Source organism: Chlamydotis macqueenii, chromosome 7 (genome assembly GCF_036417535.1).
Source record: "Chlamydotis macqueenii isolate bChlMac1 chromosome 7, bChlMac1.mat, whole genome shotgun sequence".
Lineage (NCBI taxonomy): Eukaryota > Metazoa > Chordata > Aves > Otidiformes > Otididae > Chlamydotis > Chlamydotis macqueenii.
In genome coordinates this window covers 8,013,030-8,034,656 of record NC_141562.1, presented here as the reverse complement: position 1 = coordinate 8,034,656, position 21,627 = coordinate 8,013,030, and the positions used below count along the sequence as shown (strand labels likewise).

The following is a 21,627-nucleotide window of genomic DNA, read 5'->3' as shown; positions in this document are numbered from 1 at the left end:
ACAGCTGGTAAACTGATAAGCTGAAACAAATTCCAAGAAAACGAAAACATTCATCTTGATAGCAAACAGATACTTAGTTTGACTGTTCACCTCTAAAAAAAAGAATAAGCTAATTATGTAACTCATGTTGTAACTGAAGGAAGACGAAAAAAATCACGATTTAAAATAAAAGGGTTTTTTTAATAATCATGCATACTTGTGTAGAAATGCTTAAACTTGAGATTTAAGCTACTGTTACTACAAGGGGAGCAGTTATAACTGAGCAAGTAATGCATTTATAAATTTGTGATCTGGGAGAAGTATATTCTCCGCAGTCTGCTGTACTACTCCTCTGTGCCAGAACATCAAGAATATCAAAACCGTGCTTCAGATAGAGTAGATAAACAAAACTAGCTTGCTGTATGTCTCACACTGTTGTGGGGGATGTGAGTAGCAAAATGTTTCTAAGGATTATGAAAGAATTTTTACGGTTTTCTTGTAAAACTGGAATTTGGATAAAGTATGTTTATGTACCTTGTGACAGCCAATTGATAGCTTATCAAGAGAGTTTTTGAGAGCATTAGCAGTGTTAATGTATCCATTTCCAGGTTGTTGAGGGTTTTTTAAACATAGGGCGGAGCTACGCAGTCATATTCAGTTATTGCAAACTGAGACCAACATTTTAAATGGATTTAAAGGGGACAGATGGGTACATTCATGGTGAGTAGATCCCTCTGTGGGTACTGGTGATATGAATAAATTTTTCAGCAGAGGAAATTAATGTATTGGGATATCCAGAGAAAGAGCATCCTAATCGTTCTCTCGATTTTGTACTCTTGCCCTAAATGCTTCATTCTGACTGCTCTTAAGGTCAGGGCTTAGGAACGATGGACCAATCTGCCTTTTTAGTAGAAGTATGTTTATAATACAATATTTCATCTGCTGGTTTTGTTTCAGTACAGTTCTTAACTCAAATGTGTGAAAAATCTCAAGGAAGGAGAATGGAAAAAATACTAAGGAAGTGATAGAGGATTGGTCGTTACAAGATACTATACGGCATTTAATAGAGAAAGTTCAATAATGCTTACTTTTTTTGTCCCGTTTCTTTCTGCCAAAAATAATGCTTCATTCTCTTCAACTCGCAACAAAAATTTCTTCCTGTTATGGAATCTGTGGTTTTCCTGTAACCCTCAGTTTTTCCTTCACAGATTTAACTTGAATCAACCTTAATTCTGTCCTATTGGAGGTGATCAAGGTAGGTTAAAGAATCTTGAAAGAAAGAAGGTTTTGGTAGTGGAGATGTGGAAGGAATAAATGACTTCTAGATGCAGTAATGGCCTTGACAGAAGTAATGTAAGAAAAGGCAGAATGAGATGTTTCAGGAATGTGATCTCAAGTGATTGGGGCATAATTCAATTGCTAAAGTTAATGAACAGGTGACTTAGGAGGCAGATGGATTTACTTTTAACATTTTTAGCTTAAGTAAGTATTGAGACATGAGAGGAGATAACTTCACGTTTAAGGATGATGAGGGGATGGGGGAAATGTTGGCAGTAAAAAATAGTGTCCAAATCATTCCTGTAGTATTGAGTATGGGTGGTTTAAGTCACCCATCACAAGGGTCAAAGAGAAAAAGTAGGAAAGCAAGTGAAATTGATAGGAAAAGGAATATATAGTATAATCTCTGTACCTTCTTAGTTTCGTTAGGTCTTAGTCCAGTTGCTTTCCTACACTATGGAGAGAAAAGCAAAGATTTCAATGAAAAAAAAAAAATTTAGCTGAATGTGAAGTTTCATTTAATCTAAAACCAAAGCAAACAAAACAAACCTGCTACCTTACATGTTGATGTTTTGCTGTTCTTAGCTCTACTGTGCAACAGTTGTTGAGAAACTGTTCTTTCCTAGTGTATTGGAAATAACCATATTGCACTAAGAAAAGAAGTGATGTAATTCCTTGAATACTAGTGGAACAGATACTACTAATAAAACTACTAAACTCTAAATTTAAATATTCCAATCTCATTAGCTTTCTAGTAATGATTCTGGTTTGTATGTTTGGTTTTGAATTTTGTGTGAAAAAACCACATTTGAATTTTGTGTGAAAAACTGTATTGCTTTAGCACTTTAGTGCAGGGAAATAGAGGACTATAACTGTTGAAGTGTAAACATTACCTTTGAACTCTTTGTCTACTTATTGAAAGATTACTGTGTTTGGATTTAGAAATGTCTTTGAAGCTATATTTGATGAAAGTACATTGTTTAAACTTACGAGGAGTAGTTTGTGTGCATGCGCATGCCATATTGTTTCTGTAGTTATTTAACCAAGCGAATCTAGAATGCACTTGGAGTTTAACTTCAGTTTGCTTTAAAATGTATTTTCATTTCAGCAAAACTTGCAGAATACTAAAAGGGTAAGATAGGCTCAGCCACATACATCTAGAGTCATGGAAAATTTTCCCAGAGCAGCAATATTTTATTACATACTTAACAATTAAAGTATTGCAGATGAAAGTAGAAGCTGAATGCAGTGTAGAAATAATTTTAGATTATTTGTACTGTGGAAGCACTTTCTTAATATAGCCATCTAATTTAATATCTCCAATATTTGTGAAATAACTCTCTGCATGAGCATGTCATGCTTTATACATACGTGTTTATCAGTCTATGATACTGAGAATAACCGAATACTTTGCAGGTTCTATGTAAGATAATGCATGTTGTAATTACAAGATATTTGCTCTCACATGGTTTTGGGGTTTTATTCTTTTTCCCTTCTCCACCTCCCCCCCCCTTTCTTTTCTGCTTGAGCCTACTGAAGCTTTGTTAATCTGCTTGTACGTATCAGGGTTCTCCCCTGCAAGCTCTGGGAGTTACTGGTGAGACAGCTTGTGAGGTTACTACCCCCAGCTGTCCACCTTGCTCTTTTGTTGGAGGTCAGTGCCTCTGTGGCAGTATCAAGCAAGCACCAGCTCATCAGCCACAGCTGTTCAGAGCCCAGCATATTAATTTAAACTGCCATTGATTCTGGTTTAGGCTATGCTAGACTTGCCACCGACAATACTTGCTCACTTCTCTTGCCCTTGCTGTGGAGGTGATAACCTCCTTGTGTTTTGTGTCTGGAGCTTGTAACCTCATAAAAATATCCCAACATGAGTTTCTAGGGTGAGTGTCAAGGCTCACAGATGACAGAAGAGCTGTTAGCTGACTATTCATATAATTCAAAAGAATTATAAGAGAGGTTGAAAGGGCACGTTTCAGCGATTTAAAGTTAGAAGGGCAATATAACTAACCCAAAGAACAAACTTAACAGTTAAATGTAATTGGCAAAATACATATCTAAAATTCTGTTTCTGTAGTAAGCGCACTTTAAAGAATGATTTCCCCCTCCCACATCCGTGTTTTAGAGGAGTGGAGCAGCGTCTACTACTTTGTTTATTTGGCTGTCCAGCTATTAAAAGGCCTCTTTGGAAGACTGATGGAGACCGCTCCTTTGAGAATATCTGTGTGTTATTTATAGTGATTTGTGAGAACCGCCAGACAGAGAGTTTGTCCTGTCAGCAGAATATGGTGCTTCTATGGGCATGGCAAGCAGGTGAGGAAAATGAGGCTTAAGGCTTACCTTGCCAACCATGTTTTGCATTAGCAAATAAATTCTGATCATGTTGATCTCATCAGTGTTGTCTCTGCTGTTTGTATGTATTGAGCAAATACTGTTAAAGAAAGCTTCTCTCTTGCCCATTGCAATGAGGAGCGCTGAATTTGATGATTTAAAAATGATGTGGCTTGCTTAAGAAGTTACATTTCCAAGTGTGTTTTTATCTTGTTCACAAAATGATGTATGAATGGACGATAGTTATCTTACGGGTAGCAGAACAAAAAAATGTCCATGTTGACAGTTCTAAGCATTTTGAGGGCAAGCAGTTTGCTGCTTGTGAAATACTCTTCTGTTGGCCTTTTTTAATACCAGATCACATCACTTGCTTTACAAGGGACACCATAGTGTGTTGGTTGGGTACCAGAAGGAAAGGGTTTGCAGCTGTGTAAGTAGGCAGCAAGGATGCCCGTGTTTAAAGTGTCACTATCAGAAGTTTGGAGGGGGTTTGTTGGTATTCGTGGCTGAGCGTTGTGTTGATAAGTAATGCTTTCTGTCTCTTCTCAAGAATTCGAAACTCTGCCTTCTAAGGGTAAATATATTAAAAAAAAAAAAAAAGGAAGGAGGATTTAAGATTTCTTTTCTGTTACTCTTTCCTAGAACTTACTCTCTGCGTTGCTTGGAAAGTGTATCCTTTCATAACTGAAATCATACCCACAAAGTGAATGTGAGGAGTGAGGGCTCCATGAATAGCAGCATCAAGTTGACTCTTTTGACCTTGGTAATTACTAATCTAGGCAATCGGGTATTTCTGAGCCTTGTCAGCCTTGCTTGTTAAGCATTTCATTTATTTTATTGGGTTTTACAAGTCTTGAATAGGAAAAGAGGATTTAAAGAGAGAATCTGAGGGGGGAAAAAAGGAAAAGGAAAAAAAAGAAACCCAACCCCATGTTTATTCTTAAGGGGTAGAGGTCTTCTAGAGGGGAGCTGGCTTGCTGAGGGGGAAGACAGTATTCTTATGCTAATCCACGCTCTGGATAAGGAGCAAAGCAGCCGTGCAAACAATGGAAGTGGAGCCAGAAAGTCTGCGCTGCAGTCTAGCGCGCCTGGAAAAGCATGTCAGGCGGGGCGCCTGGGGCTGCTCCGGGGAGGGGCCCGGCCGAGGGGAGGGCTCCGCTCCAGCTCGCTTCGTGGAGCTGGCAGCTGGCCATCAGATGTGGAAAAACCTTAGTACCTAGAAAACAAGAATTAAGCGTGGAAGTGAGGGGAAGAGGGAGAGAAGTAGTTGCAGTCTTTTTCCTGAAAAAAACCTCTAAACCCTATTGAATTCTCAGCTTTGTTGCTGCTGTTTTCTTCTTTGTACCAAAATTGAAATTCAAGGGATAGATTTTTAAAATAGTAACCAGTTTTTCTAAACAGTGTTCTGCGTGAGAGATGCAGATTTTAGCAACGTGCCCCTCCTCAGAAATGAGGTTACACTACCCTCATGTGGGCAAAATGGTCAAGTCGGGAAGTATGCTGGAAGCTGGAGCTGCAGGCTGGCCTAAGGACGGATGGGGTCGGGAGGCTGTCGGTTTTCTGGTCCTTGCTGCTTCTCTTGTAGGAGAAACCGATGTCAGTGACACGGAGGAAAGCGTGGCTTTGTATAGCATGCTTTGTTATTGATTAAATGCAGTATCCAAAAAAAGACAGGCTGTTCTAGTTAGGCACCGTGAAATGAAAAATATGCTTTGTTAACCCCCAAACAAAAACCCAGTTTCTGGAGAACTCTTCATGGATCTTAGAATCTGCATAATCACCTTTGCTTTGGAGATAAAACGTAGCTGTGAATTTCTTTTTCTAGATTGGACGAAGGTTATAGGTGTAACAGAAACAAGCTAAGACCGTGAGATCTAAGTATAATAAAAGTTTACTCTGTGAGTTTTTTAATCTGGGGATTTTTTTTTACATAGATTAATGAACAATTGTCCTTAAATTACGTAAAAAAAAATACTGTAAGGTTGTGAAAACATTCATTACTCCTCTTTATAGTGCTGAAAGGGATGTTACACTTTAGAAACCCTTCCTGTGAAAGCATTTGGACTTTTAAAGGCACTGACCTTCATTTTAGGATCCATTGTTCACTTTCAGAAAAAAGTGAGTGAATTCGGGATTGAGATCCAACTTTTTCCCTTGCTCAGCTTAAGAATATTATTGTTTGTGTAAAATAATTGTAGTTCAGAGCCAAAATGTGTGATAGGTCTTGTAGGCAGTATAGTATGACCATAATATTTTCAATAATGACACATGAAATTTGTAACAATTTTAAGACTTTTGCTTATTATGTTCCATGAACGAAAGGCATTCTTTAAGAAATTTTTTTGCAAACAAATTTTAAAAGGTTTAAGGTACATTACCAGTTTGGATTTGTTAGATTTAGAGATGGAATGTATTACATGTGAAGACTTTTCTCCTTGTTCACGTTGACTGGTATGACAGTAAGGAACTAGCAGAAATGATAAATAGATAATAAAAACATTTAAGAATTATAGCTTCTGGGTAGAATAGCAGAAGTTGATGTCTTTGGTAGAAGGAGCATGGGTGTCTGTTTGCCAGTTGTCTTAAGGGCAGAAGCTCTCAGCCCTCAGCCAGCTAATCACCAAAGTGATAGAGTTGAAAGAGAGGGGAAATGGGTCGAGGTGGATCAAAATTGTGTAGTGAAATCCTATTTGAGTATGCTCAAATAAGAGAATGTATCCCACACTAGGATATGTCTGAATACCTGATGGCACTGGGAAAACAATTTTACTGAATTTCATTACTGTTAATTTAATGGCAGAAACTTTGTAGCAGTTAGTTAATTGGAATTCCAGAGTAACAATAAGATGGGCATTCAGGAGTCCGGTGAGTGGCGTCCCCAATTACCTAATTGTGCTGGGCATGGTAAAAAACAACTGGGCTTTAATTTTTTCATGGTTAACAACTTTGTTTATGAAACAGACAGATATATCATCATTTAGTAGCTTGGCTTTTAAATTCTGCTGTAATGTAGACACATTGGATATTTGCAAGCAGTGTGAAGTCTTCCTTTCATAAGATTTCTGCTAGAGTATCCAAGGTGAATTTTGGTGACTTTTCTTCCAGCTACTCAAAAATAACAAGTCCTTTTCTAAGACCGTGTACTCTCTTGCCGCAGAAAGCGGCTGTTAAGGGCTCGTGGTTTGTTTTTTTTTTTTTTTTTTGAATGAACAAACCCACTGTTGCAGTACATGCATTATAAACACGTGGTTATAAATGTCCTACAAATAGAACTCAGATATATTTTTCCATTTCAGTCTTTTTGAGAAGTGTGTAGTACGCACACAGACACAGAAGTGTGCCTCATTTAACATTTCAGATTTTGTAGCAGCTTGTAGAGGGAGAAAGAATATTGAATTAATTTACACAATATTTTGGCTTTTATATTTATGCAGTCACTAATAGTTTTAAGTAATTCTAATGAAATCTACAGTTTAATGGAATTATATTTGTGAGCTTGCACAGTTTAGTGCCAAACAAATACGGCCTTATTTGAAGTAGCTTTTTTTGATGGCCGTGCCCAACTAGCTTATAGTAGCCAGCAGTCTTCTCCATCAGCTGTACGATTTCCTCATAGACTTTGGTGGTGGATTAACCTGTATTTTTAACTTAATATTTGACATGACTTAACCATAGCTAGTTTGACTGTTTCACTGTAACATTTTTCTACGATTTGTGTAGACGTACCTTCCAAAAAAAACCATTAGAAACATGTTTTTAAGGTAGATTGTACAAGTACTTGATAGAATTACACAGTACAGAGTCAGAAATTTACTTAAATGTTCTTCTGTTATGGAATTGGTTAAATTTGAGTATTTGACTTTTAATAAGCTAAAGCTAACTGTAGCTCTTCTGTATTATGAATAACATAATAGAGTTGTAAGGGCTCTCCTGGATCAGTCTGCTCCCATCCCATCACCTGCAGCTACATGAGATGGTGGCCTTTGTAAACTAAAGACTAATTAAGTTTTTGGACTCTATTTGGTTTGAAAATGTGCCCTAGAACCTTCAAACCAATGGTTAGGAATTGTCTGCTAATTTCTGATCTGAATAAATTTTAATGGCTAATCTATACCTAGTTGTTGTTAAACCGGTAATTTTCTTGAGGTTGAATAGCTGTCTTGTCTTTCCTTGTGTTTATTCCTACATTACATTTTCAAAGTGTAATCATTTCACTGCCAACTTGCACTGTATAAAACTTCTTTTCTTTTTGTCTCCATTTTAGGGCTTTCTTGTTCTCAAGATAGTGTCATCAAACCTTCTAGGCATATGTTGAATTTATTAATCGTATTAGCTGTGTCCTATTCATGTTTTAGCATTTCCCCTGGGAAATTTCCCTAGGAAATCCTAGAGTTTTGTTGGTCTTTCTTCCAGCAGCATCTCGTAGATGTGTCCGATGTTTGTAATGATTTAGTGTACTTGAGTCCTTGGATGTAGCTATCTCCTATGCTTGAACTCCTTCTCTATGTGAAGCAGAAATTCTTCAGAGTTACCAATATGCATAACTTTCCCCATTTCATGCTGTTATAGTTCATTCTATTTCTGTTACTTTGGTTCTTCATGTGGTCCAAATCTTCTGGCATAAAAACAACACTCAACTGAATTGACAATTTGTATTTGTCACAAATGTTTATCGCATTTTTACTTTTTGCGCTTGGTTCATTAATGAAAGGGATAAATATTCTTGAATGAAGCTGATTTGAGAATTAGGGTCCTTGAATGTCATTTGAACTGCACTAGTAATCTCTGTTCTTGAAACTACTTGTCATCTGCCCTGTAGTGAATTCTTTACTGTTCTTACAAGTCCTCTTTTCTTCATCCAAATTAATAATTTTCTTTGTGGCACCATATCAGGTTTTTTAAGCTCTCATAGAAACGTTGTTGCATACTGGCTTAGACTGACAGCCCAATTTATCTCTGGCATTCTGTTCCACCTCAAAGTTGTGTTCAAAACTGTACGTGTGGTTGAAGCAATACGCTTATGGTTACCTAAGTCACTTCCTACCCCAATCACACGTAGGAGAAAAATTTAATATTTTTTAGTTTTGCTTTCGCAAATATGTTTATTTTGTATTCTATGTACTGCTGCAAATGTTTTGAAACATCTTGTCTGTTGAAATGGATTTAATATTCTAATTCTTGTGAAGTCTGAAATTGATGCTTCTTTTTGCATGTCCTCCCCTTTTACAATACTGTCTTTGTTGTTACATTCACTGCTATCATTCTTTATTGAAATTTGGGACAGTGCAGCTCATTTGGTTTGAGGATCATGCTGTTAAAAATATTGCAGAGCCCACATCTAAAGAGCAGTTACCAGTGAACTCTCTGCTTTCAGAATTGTTTTGAACCATATGACAAATCTTGCATGCTTTAGCTTCATATATTCAGAGTCATACGGAGCGTAGGGCTAGACTGCCGCGATAGTGCCATGAATTCACAGCTGAGTTCAGTTCAGAAAAAAAGCCTCACACAGTTTAATAACAAAAGTATTTTCTTCAATAAACTATTTTTAGGAAGGATAACAAATTACACTGTAGATGAATTGTGAGTTACAACTGATGAATAAATTACTTTTCAAAGGATTATATTTGAACACTTCTTTATGGCTATCATAGGGGAAAAAAAGAGAGATTGAGAACTTGGAAATCAACTTGATTGGCTTATGGGTTTGAATGTCTTCAGCATCCCTCTGTTGGCAGGGTAGCATTCCAGGTGTTAATTGGTGCTTCAACATGTTTGAAGTAATCATTTTGTTGTGTCATTCTACACTGTTAATATCTGACAGGTTTTGGAGAAATTACAGCAGTTGCTTACTTTAGATAGTGTGCCTTAGTGCGGCTGCTAGTCTGCCTCTTCAATGGGCATCTAGAAATGGCTCAGAAAAGTTGTCACTGTGGCCTCTTCAGTTTTGTCAAATGTATTTGTTGTTGTTGTTGTTTATTTTGTTTTTAGTGGAAGATATTTGCGTATGAAGGTCATAACTAAGTCATTTTGGGGTGTGGCATTTGTTAGAAGCACTAGATCAACTGGTCTTTTTTTTTTAAACTTTTTTTTTAGGCTGTTAAACTACATAGCTATTCTTGGAATGCTAGGTGATTTTAAGAATGAAATGTTTTCAAACAGTTTCCATTTCTGTGAAAGAGCAACATTGGTTGTTAGAGAACTAATTGTCTTTGTTTGTTTAGCTCAAAAATTTACATGAGGAAAAGGAAGAAAGTTCAAAGGATGGGTAAAAAACGTCTGAAATATCTTCTGATAGCTGTGGCAGGAAAGCTTTGCTGAATTTTACTGTGATGACTGAAAAAACTGCCTCAACCAGTCCATGTCATGTTTTTGACACAGCTTTGTTGCTTCTGTAGTGTGGGCGGTAGAATAGGACATGTCCACACTGCAGTTCATATGGTTCATATTGGGACATGTTATTGTAAATTGCTAGTTTTTCATCAGTGGCTTAAGCTCATCTGTCCAATGGTGAAAAGTTACAGTTAGTGCTGTGGGTGCAGCAAGGCTCATCAGAAAACGTGGCACAGTGGGAATATGTTGTCCTTACTGAGACTTGCATGGAGCAGATAGACAGAAATTGTTTTGAAATATATCTCACACTATTAGTGGGAATTTTTCCTTGATAGATTGCAAAAGTAATACTGTAAATAAAGCCTTTGTTGCCAGTTTTCATCTTTCACGTGTTTTATTGAGGGCTGAAGTTCATTGCAATTGAAGCATAGAATAAAGCAATACTTAGAGACTTGTGTTGCTGGCCTGATGCTTTTATAGCTAGAAGCATGTTCCCTGTCAACTCTCAGAATTGGTCTGGTTTCTTGTGATTAGGAAGCACTAAAGAGAGGAAATATTTTTGTTACTGTACTGCTTTCACCTCTGCCTAACCAGGAAGTTTATTTTGAAGTTACTAGTGCTTAGGACATCAGCAAAGCGTGTCGTTCCAAGTCCATCCCTCCATAACTTGGCAATAATCCCAGCAAAGGCTGAGGCCACTGCGGTGCTTGGGGAGCAGTGCCCAGCCCGGAGCTCGCCTCTGGCGCGGAGGCGCTTTGTCGCTTCATTAGGGAGAAGTCAGAGACGTGTGAAATGTAGGCCAGGGGTTGGGGCAGCCTGTCCTGGCCCCACCGAAATTGAAAGTGACGGACACCTCCCGACTCAGCCGCTAATTTGCCTCCATGTTAAATGCCTCCGAAGCAGTAATTAAAATGAAAAGTTCTTGGGTCTCACCAACAGACAGATTGAGTTATTTTGATGGTGGAAGCGGCCACCAACAGTAATTGCAGCCCATCCCTGAGCAAACGCCAGTTTTGGCATTCATGAGCAGCGCCAGGCTGACAGGGGTCGGGGGGTCAAGCCCACCGAAACAAGAGGCCGAGGAAAGGCAAAATCACTCCTCTGTTCATCTTTGTGCAACGTTGCTTTTGTTGTGATTAACTATTTAGGTGTTCGAGCTGCTTTTCAGTCCTTTGAGGCCCAATTACGCTTCCCTTGTGAATCGCTGTAGAAAGTTCGTTAAGCAGAATGTGACTGCAGCTTTGCGAAAAAGTTGCAAAACTGCAAAATTGCCGTTTGAAAAAGTAACTTCTTATGCAATTTGGCTTAGATATGTGCTCATACACTGAATGAGTAAAAATATATTTTATTTTTGGAGTTGATGGTGTGTGTATATAGTAGCATAATTTTTCAGTAGGAATTAATTTGGGAATCCAGAAGGATATCGGGATTTTGAATCGAAGTTAACAGAATTTAATAATAAATGTTCACTGCTATTGGAAACTGAGATAACTTTCTTTTCTCCAGAAAACACTATATAACATAGTAGTCTACGGGAAGAGGGACTGGAATTTAGTTGATGCTAAGTGAGAAATTAATTTCTTCATTCAAATCTTAAATGAGATTGTGCTTCTTTTTTAAGACGTCTTACTATTCTAGAAGACAAAAGTAACATTGTAAGTAAATTAGATTAATAAAAATTTAGCTTTCATCTGGCAGAAAGACTGGAGTTTTACTGCAGCAATGCTTCTCTGCAAGCGTTTTCAACTGGTGGCTTGACATCATGTTGCTGTTTTCCCACAATATTATGGGAAGTCATCACTGAGTTTCATTTTTAAGAAAAAAATGAGTATAAATTTTAATTTGTTTAAAGAAAATTGGTTTCAGAGTTATGTGTTAATCTGTTGAATATTACCTATGATAGCTGTATGAGAATCTAAAATGGCTCTGACTATTGAGTTAACATAGGTAATGTTTTTGATAGGAATATAAAAACATTCCTGTGGGTTGTTACCAAAAATTTGTATTTCAGAAGAACCCTGCTGTTCAGTTGGATAGTACATATGCCTACTGTTTTCAGTTATTAATCTTAATAAACATAAGCATTTTGAATTATTTTTTGCAGCCACATGGTTATGATCAGTGTCGTGAAAAATTTCGAGGGTTTTTTGTTTTTTTTTTCAGAAATACAGAGAGTTTCTTAACACTTTGTTTTGCTGTTTCTTTCAGGAAACGAAGTTGGAAAAGTTACAAAGGCATCTTTGCAGTCAAGCACCAAATCTTGTACTAGGCTTCACTGACAGACTAAGCTTAACATTTGTCAAGTACAAGAGCCCAGTTGCCTTGCAAAGGAAGGATTAAAAGTGAACAATGACTCGATTGACGGTTTATGAGCGATTGCTTGGAGCCTATCTGCTTATCATTCTCTATGTGCAAGGTAAATATGAACTAGTTGAAATAAGTTTGCTTCTCATCTGTAATTGAGATGTATTCTAGTGGTTGGGGTAGGTTTTTTTTTCATTTGGGATCTGGAGGATTTTTTTGTTCTTTTACAGGCAGGTGGCTTATCTGCCTGACATGCCATATAGACGCTTCCCTAAAAAGGACACAACAGTGGTCATGTGTTGTTCTAGTATAGATTAGGTCTATTTAAGTATTTGCTAATACAAACACTACCAGAAATGCATAGTACACCGTAGAGCAAGTTATATAAGCAGCAGAATTGAAGGTTTGCCTTTCTGAATTTCAGTTTCCTGTCTGTTTCCTATTTCAGTTTCCAACCCCTTTAAACCTGACCCACTGAAGAAATTGCAGTGTGCAGTTGCCCATGCCTTCTAATGCTCTTAGCAGCCAAGAGATAGTGTGGTGTAACTAATATAAATAAATTTGTTATGCCCACTGGATGGCCTGAGGTGAGGCTATGGGATGTTCACAATAGCCTGAGTTTCCGTTAGTAAAAATACTCGTTTGTACATCTGTTGTCTTTCCAGCCACCAGTTATCAAAAACTTCTGAAAATCCCATTATCATTGGGACTTTTAACTGTGTAATATTTCTTCTTCTCCTAGCTGTGCACTTCTCACATTTGAGTTGAGTACATAGAGCTTTCCCTGTGTTTTGAGGGAAATAGACAAGACTAATTTGGTACTGCCGTTTTAATACTTGAATATAAAAGGGTTTTTTATTCTCTTTTCATACTTACATCAATTACTGCTTAGTGCTTGATTTTATTTTGAGATACTGTTTGAGCTTTTTACTTTCAAGAAAAACAATTCAATGAACTCATTAAAGTAGAGAGTGGAGGAAGCCTGGTAAGTACCCAAATGACAATCTTTATGTTCTGTTTCTGGTATATACCTGCAATATTAGATTGAAGAATTTAGCAGAGCTGTCTCTATCAGGACTGTGCTTGATACATAGCTTGACAGCTGGTTTTAAGAGCAGAATTGCATCAAATGTGTAATGGGCCTGCCCCTTCCAAACCACTTGATCCTACCTCTTCCCTTGTGCTACTATTCTATTTATCCTCTTGTAACCAAGTGCCAAGGTGTGTTTGGGAACTGCTGCAGCTTCTAACCTGAATAGGGGAAGTACTTAGAGCACAAGACACTACCTTAAACATAACCCAAACCTTTGTTAAGCAGTAAATATAAATTACACTGAAGGTATATTTATCTGAAATTGACCAAGGATGAGCTGTCAACTAGACAAAGACCTGAATTACATGAATAGTGAATAGAGGATCATCTTTAAGCTCTTTCAAGTACCCTCCCACACACATTCACAGCTAAGATTTTATGAAATGGAAGTGTCTTCTGGATCTGTGTAGAATTGCACTTTGTTAAAGATATTAAAACTGCCATTCTTCTTTTCAAATTTCCTGTGGAGTTCAGTCCAGGAGGCTACCAGGAGCACATTGAAGGCTTCTGTATCGTTGAGTACAGCCTGCAGAATTGTAAACAGTTTTCTTCCAAAGCTGGATGAGTGTTCCTGTATAATTGCCAAGTTATTTGAGTGCTTTCATCTTTTTAGCCTATGGGGGCTCAGAATAGTGTCTCCTAACTTCTAGGTATGTGCTTTAAGCACTCATGTTTGGCTTAATTCACTCTGTGTGTGTGTGTGTGTGTGTGTGTATGTGTAGGCATGTACACATGTATTTCAGGAGTGGGGAAGAGTATGGGTCTTGGTTTGAAGCTTTACTGTTGTAGCAAAGATTTCAAGGTTGAAAGCAACAAAACAAACATAAATCTATGGTTCTTCTGTCTTTGTTACATTAGTTAAGTTGGGAGAGGGAAATTCTCCAGACCAATTCCTCTTCGTGTTGTGGACATACAGTTTTTAATTAGCATGAAATAGCTCAGTCTGTTTAGACAGAAATAGCCTAGTTTGGTTGTAGTTGAAATTTATAGTACATATTTAGAAATATTTACAGATAGCTCTAAGGTGATTAGACTGGTAATGGGCACAAATTACAATAGAGGAAACTTTGGTGAGAAATTAGGGAAGACATTTTCACTATGAATGTGGTTAAGCATTAGAACAGGCTGCCTAGAGAGGTTGTGCAATATCCATTCTTAGAGATAGTCAAAACTTAACCAGAATGACTTTAAACAACCTGGTCTAACTTAGAAGTTGGTCCTGCTTTGACCAGGTGGTGGTACCAGGTGACTTCTAGAGGTCTCTTCCACTCTGAAATACTCTCAGACATAGTGATTTCTAGTGGAGCTTGTTCTAGGAGTATTCAAGCAGTTTTGCTGCTTCTTGCAGCAGATACTAACCTCTTCCCCTGAAGAGGTTGGAAGTGATACGCTTTGTTTTGTTGTGTTTTGGTTTGTTTTTTTTTTTACTGAAATCATAGTTACCCCTTTGCATTAGTGAATATTCAGCATTTTACTCAAAGGCAATAGCAACTGAAGGAACAATTTTTTTTCTCTCTAAATAGAAATAATGATACCAATATACAGGTCTTATAGTGACTTAAAATTAAATTACATTAACTCCTTCCATTATCACATTTGTTAATAATGCTTCAATAAATAGCTTCTAATAAATAATAAAGCTAAATTAAATTTAAAGGCCCTGTAAATATTTTTTTCGGCTTCTAAAGAAGAAATTGCCTTGTTTTAGGAATGTTTCTGACTTTCAGATCAATACCGTGTGAGTTGTGAAAGCCATGGGAAAGTTGAGCTTACTGAAATGTTGTTGGTTCTTTGATGCAAGTTGCCTAAGGGCTTGTCTCTTCAAACATATGAATTATTCCTGGTTTCTTGTGATGGTGAGTAGAAAAACAGTCAAGTCTCTCTGCGTGTCAGATTCATGGAGGAGTTGTGTTCACGAGGAGAGGAAAGAATAAAGCTGGTAGTTATCAAATATTTGGAATTTTTATAGGAAAGAGGAAATCTAAGGTAAAAAGTCTAAAAAGTGGAAATACAAAGTGAAAATAATAGATTCAACAAGGAAAATATGTGCAGGACATTACAAAAATGCATCATAAAGGAACCAATAGAGGTGGAGAAGACACTTTATGAGGAACTGAAATAAATTAATGTGATTTAGCGAAAGAGGAGGGAAAAGCAAGAAAGTTGAAACACCACTTTCAGTGACTGGCACCCAGCTTAGTGGTTTGCTGCTTCACTATTTTTGGAGCCTTCTTCAGAGTGATAGGAATCTCGGGCCTTACCAAAACCTGAGAGAATGATAATAGCAAGGGTGTCTGTATATATGTGCATGTATATATGCACAGCAGGTTCTTTAATAGGTAACTTTAAAAAGCAAGTGGCTGCATGTGTTGATTAATATGAAAATATTCTTACAGCAATAGCAGAAAAACAGAGGCAGTTCTGTGAAATTATTGGTGAACAGCAGCTGTTTCTCAGGTTGGTTCTATGGAGAAGGAGGACAGGTTACCCTTTGGATTGTGTCTTCTTTACAGCTTATGGAACTTCTTCACTTGTGTTGAGACATGATGAAAAATAAACCTGGGTAACAGATGGCTAGGTTAAATAGCAAATTTTTCAATAAGAACATTTCTGTATCTTTTCTAGCTATGGAAGGCCTTTGCAATATCTTTAGGCCTGTGACTTGCTCTGCGTCTTCATCCACCTACTTTTGCTCACCTAAGGCAACAGTTTATCAGCTTGAGTTGCCATTGAGGACCCTGGTAAATAGGCTTTTGTCTTCCCACTAGTGTGGATTTCTAGTTCAGAGAACCAGTTTTACTGCCAAGTAGAGTTAGTTCTTTGTTTCTATGATACATTGATGAGCATAACTAATCAATGTATGTAACGGAGGAGTTGAAGAACTTAATGTATACTTAAATACATTTTCCTAATTTTGTACTTTGTTACTGTCAGTTTGCTATATGATACAATGTTAGATATGTGGTTCATCACACCTTTGTGTTCGTCAGGGACATTGCAGAAGACCAGTATTTTAATCCTTGTAAATTATTTGACTAAAAATGTACTAACAACATTCAATATGTATGAAGAAAGGTTTATTAAAAGTTAAATTTAAAAATAACTCGTGTTAATATTCAATATTAAAACAGACTTATTAAAGTTGGCATTGTCTGTTAGTGAACTGAGAAAAATTTGTTGAGATTTTATTTCACTGTCATACTTCCTTTTATTCGAAGATCAGAAAATATGTTACTTTTTAAAAAACTTTTGTGCACTTTCTGAATTTTAGGTGAAATAGTTACTGAATTTAAACATATAAACTGGTCTGAAATAAAGAAAATATTGTAAAATCTGCAGAAGGAACTTCAAGTTGTCAGAAGCTGATCTGTTGCTTGAAGACAGTGTAGTTCTCTTTACCAGTGATTTCCCCAGTGGATGCATCTGTCTTAAAAACATTGGCAGCAAACACGTATTGTTAAATATTTGTCTGATTAAAGTTATTTTAATGTGTTATTAAAAGGTTATACATTTATTTTATTATAATTTCACATTTAGTTTTAAGTAACTTTATTCTTTAAAAATCCATTTAATTTAAATTAGAATGTAGTGTACTTTTTAAAGTAAAATACAGGTAAAGTTTTCTTATCTCTGGCTTTTGTATTGAATACATACAAACAGAGAGTAGTCTTCTTCAGAAGTGACTTTTTTGGGGAAGGGAAATGAGAGCAGAGGCTGGGGATTGCTGACTGGGAAGGTACCGGGGCAGAGACTGTATTGAGCACTGGTATAGCTCCTGGGACAGCTGGAGGGGTGGTAGAGAGAGTTTTTAAACAAGTAGTCTGGGAACATGCTGTGATTTTTAGGAACCAGTTCTGCTAGATGGAGCTACTTCTAACATGTCTGGTCTTCCAAGATCATAGGCTTGATATATAAAGAAGCACTATGAGGAGAATTATGATTAAAATGCCAGACAGAGAGCTCATACAAGCATTTAAGATATTTTCTTTGCAGTCATAAAACTTTTTTCTTTTTTTTTTTTTTAAATATTTTGTGTTTTAAGAAAAATACTAATACTTTACTCAAGCTATATCAGTTGCACCAAGATTTAATTCACATATTGATACATGTTAAGTCATTATGAAAGCTTGTGATAGGCAAAAAGAAGAAATGTGCTTGTTGGAGTGGATGATTTTTCAGTATCTACATCCTAAAGCAAGAAAAAGTAGTTTAAAACTACCACATAAAAATTTCAAGGTTTGTCTTTTTTGTAAGGAAGGCCTATCTAACATAATGAGCTTTGATAAAACTTACATCTTTTATGAAAAGAGCCTAACGTGGGCAAGCCCTGAGCGTCAGTGAGCCCTGGTGAACAGCTTTTGCATCAGCATGAAGGCAGGGGAAGGTGGTCTTTCTTTTTATTAGAATATTGGATTTATTGAGTTTTACAGGCTTGGATCAGAATAGCTACAAAGAGATGCTGAGAGTACTGTAGTTATGCTAGGATAAATCCCCTTTAAGGATAATTTACTCTGGAATAAAAATGTTTTTCTGTGGAACATCTATAGTAATTATACCGTTATGAATTCAGAAAGCTATTGAACAACTTGAATGCTGTAGGCTACTAGTTCTAGCATTGCGACTTCATTTGTGGAGGTAGAGGGGATACAGTTAAGTAAGAAACTATAGACATAATTCGGCTTTTGTATTTGTTGTCTTTTCACTTACTACTCTCTGTTTCTGCATTTCTTAATAGAGCTGCTGTTTTATGGGTTATACAAATCTTTTCTTAGATCAGAAGACTTAATGGAATTATACATATATCATAGCATTGAGTTGCAGCCAAGTTAGCTCAGTTTTTAGTGGTTAGTAACACTTCACTGTCAGACGCAGTACCTTTTAAAGATTATCCATGTTACATTAGTATTTGAAGCCATACTTTAAAGTAGACTTTTCTAACATAGTGGGATTTTTAGTATACTGTTCTTCTTTAAAATACATTTTATAGTGTAAGTTATTTTCAGTGATTGGAAGAGGTAGTTCTTTGAATAATTTATATTTTCGATCAAGGGCTGGATATCTGAACCTTTCTCAGATTGCCCAGAGAGGTGGTGCATGCCCCATCCCTGGAAACATTCAAGGCCAGGCTGGATGAGGCTCTGAGCAACCTGATCTAGTTGGGGATGTCCCTGCTCCTTGCAGGGGGGTTGGACTAGATGACCTTTGAAGGTCCCTTCCAACGCAAACCATTCTGTGATTCTATGATACATTGACAGGAGTTGTTCTTTTTTTATTAAAATGTTTTAGTTTTAAACTGAAAGCCCTTTTAATGCCTTCTTGCTGTAGCGGTTGTTCACACTTCTAGAAATTGAAAGTTGATGCACTATGTATGAGGCAGTGTTGTGATGGGGCAGAGCAAATGATGAACTGGGGACTTGAAGTCCCATCACCTGTTTCTCTTTACTGTCTTATGCTGTGGTTGTGGGAGAAGAGGAGAATGTTCCAGCTCACAGTCAATGTGGTATTTCATTGAATGTTGCAAGTTTTTGAAATGTAGTAAAATATACATTACAGAGCAGTTTGTATGTTTATATGATACTGTTGTTCTCAAGGCTGGACAAACAGACTAAAACTGATCCAGACTCTTGAACAAGTCCCGCAGTGTGTGACGGTTTATTTGCTGCTAATGTGTATTACTTTACCCCACCAGCCCTGTGTAGTTTACAGGTAAGGGTAGGAAATAATGGTGAAAGGAGCCTTGCTGTGCCCGAAATTCATCAGTATTGTATTTCATTACCAACTTTTTCTTCTGAAGCTGTGTGGATTAATGCATCACATTTACACCTTTGAAGGTTATGTAAGATTTGTGTATATGTGTTTCTTAGCTGGATCGCAGAGCTGACAACTGCATGTGTCATGGAAAAAGCAGCTGTTAATTGCATCGTCAAGTAGTGTAGTGTCACAAGATTGCTAAAACGTGATCCTCCTTTTCTCTGTCCTACTCCCAAAAGGAAGATAAAGCAATGTGAATATTTGAGAGGTGGAGCTCTGAGGATGGGGGATAATAAGAGTACTGGTACAAGAAGGTTAGGTGGTTCCTCAAGCAAGATGTCATTTAAGCATATCCTTCATTCACTCTTGTTCCTTTACCCGGTGTGTATTAACCAGGAAGAACAGCAATGAAACATCCTGTGACCCCATTCAGATCTTAATCTGCCCTATTAAAATCTCAGGTGTATGGAAGACATTTTCCACATTCAACTCCCTTCCTGATACCTAGCATCTTTAAGATAGACACTGAACTTTCTTGAAATGTTGAGGGTGAATTGTAGTACTGCAATAAAAGATACAGTTAGGAATAATATCTAGATGGGGGCTATTAAAATTTTTCTTCTAAAGTGATTCCAGAGAGTCTCAATATTTTCCTTTTTCTTCCTTCCCTGGATAGTCAATTAAACTCCTATTTAATGAGAGTTCTCTTTACGGTCTTAGAAGGTAAAAATGCAAGAGTGAAGGTTTGGGTTCTGGGTTCCCCCCAACCTTTTTTTGTGCAATTCAGATATTACCTGTAAGATGAAAACAAGCTACCATGGAGTATTGTTTCTCTTGCACATTACAAAGATAATGAAATTGTAGTCTGTTTTTGCTTTGAATAAAAATCTTTGCCTATGTGAACTGTACAAAAGACAAAGATGCTGATTCTTAGAAAATGCAGTTAATTATTTTGGATTTTATTTGGTATGTATTCTTTATAGATCTTGTTACGCAATACATCATAATAAGTGGAAAAATGTATTTCATCCCAATTTTATTGTAAAAGATTGTTATACCTCTAGTCATGCTTCAGTGTTAGTTTATAAAGAATAATACTGCTTTAAAGGATCTGAGACCTGCACAAAAATTTTATTCTTTCTCTTCTGAGCTAGGAGAAGCCATTCTTCAAGGGTTCCTTGATTTCTCTTGTAATAAATTGAAAAATACTGCATTCAGTGCTCAGGGTAGGCAGATGGATGAGTGACTGTGAGACAGATATCATAAAGTATTCAGACTTTTAATGTGTGGAATGGCCCTGAAGATAAAGAGGGTTTTATACCATTAATTAGGAAAGATACCTTAGTAGTTCATAAAAATTAGAAGGAAAGACAATACTCGTACATATGCAGTGGCTTTTCCTTTAAATGTTAAGTAGAATTACCTGTTCTTTGAGCAGGTAAGGATCTTTTAAATGTGAATACAGAATGTTGTGTAACATTTGTAGCACAGTATTAAAATGAACTTTCATTTTTTGCTGGGGATAAACTGTAGAAAGAGAGAGAGGACAGATGGAAGAGTTGGTATTTCATACGTGCAAAAATCTTTTTGGTTAAATCGGAAATACCTATTGTACAGGTAAACTGTGTTACTCTAGCAGCGAACCTTCTTGTTAACAGTCTGTACATGTCATGAATACTTAACTCAGGTGTTACTGAAGTATTGTTTGAAAACTACGTTACAAATAGAATATGACTGTGATTTGAGAGTTTAGGTAAATGGTGCTGTATTTTCTTAGGATGTACTCTTAATTGTATCTGAAAAAGGCATAGTGTTCTTACTTTCAGGGAAATGGCTGAATTAGGACAATGCTCTGGGTATGCTGTATTAGTTACATAAGGGAATCTGTAAGTCCACTTTTTTCAGAACAGTGGTATCAGCGTTCGCAAATACCTGATTGCATGTTGACTGAATTATATAGTAGATGTTACAGTGGAGTGATGCAGAGGATGGTATCTACACAGGGTTTTAATTAAGTTTTTATGCACATATTTCAAGCAAGGTACAACATGAAGGTAATATTCTCATCACTCTACAGTGAGTGTGCGGTGGGTTTGACAGGAAGCCACGAGAATCTGTTAAAAAGAGAGTATAAGTTTTATGGTCAAAATATTTTTTATTTTTATTTTTAGATAAATTGGAGTTTTTATTGTGACTAAAATCTTTCTGAGAGGTATTGAGATACATCCAGTTTTTTAGTTATAACTGAATTTGTAAAAGCTTCTTTCAGTCCTAACTGGCTGTTGTCATATCTTGCACACTGAGCTCACACAGGAACTTACTGTAAATTATGTCGTTGCAGGTGATAGTGTGTTCTCTAGCTAGCTTTTCTAGCTTTATTTGGTTCACATCTTGAGGACTTTGAGCTAAGAATACTGTTAGGTGATGGACAGAAAGAGATTTTCTGTTGGTAAAATTATATGTGATAAAGCTGGAAGAGATTAATTAAGATGTTCTCACCTCATATAGTGGTCACAAAGCATGTCCCAAATGAGGCAGATAATCTTCCGAAATTTTTT

The 21,627-nt window shown here is 36.8% G+C and overlaps 1 protein-coding gene across 2 annotated transcripts in view; it reads left to right on the top strand.

The window, feature by feature from the left end:
* The window catches only part of BMPR1A (bone morphogenetic protein receptor type 1A), an 84,050-nt gene that overhangs the window by 47,366 nt on the left and 15,057 nt on the right, over positions 1 to 21,627 (top strand). For both annotated transcript variants that reach the window (XM_086752170.1, XM_086752169.1), the window contains one exon: positions 12,130 to 12,337. In XM_086752170.1, the coding sequence (XP_086608296.1) occupies positions 12,271 to 12,337 (67 nt within the window). In that variant the 5' untranslated portion in view covers positions 12,130 to 12,270. The remainder of the gene's footprint in view (positions 1 to 12,129; positions 12,338 to 21,627) is intronic.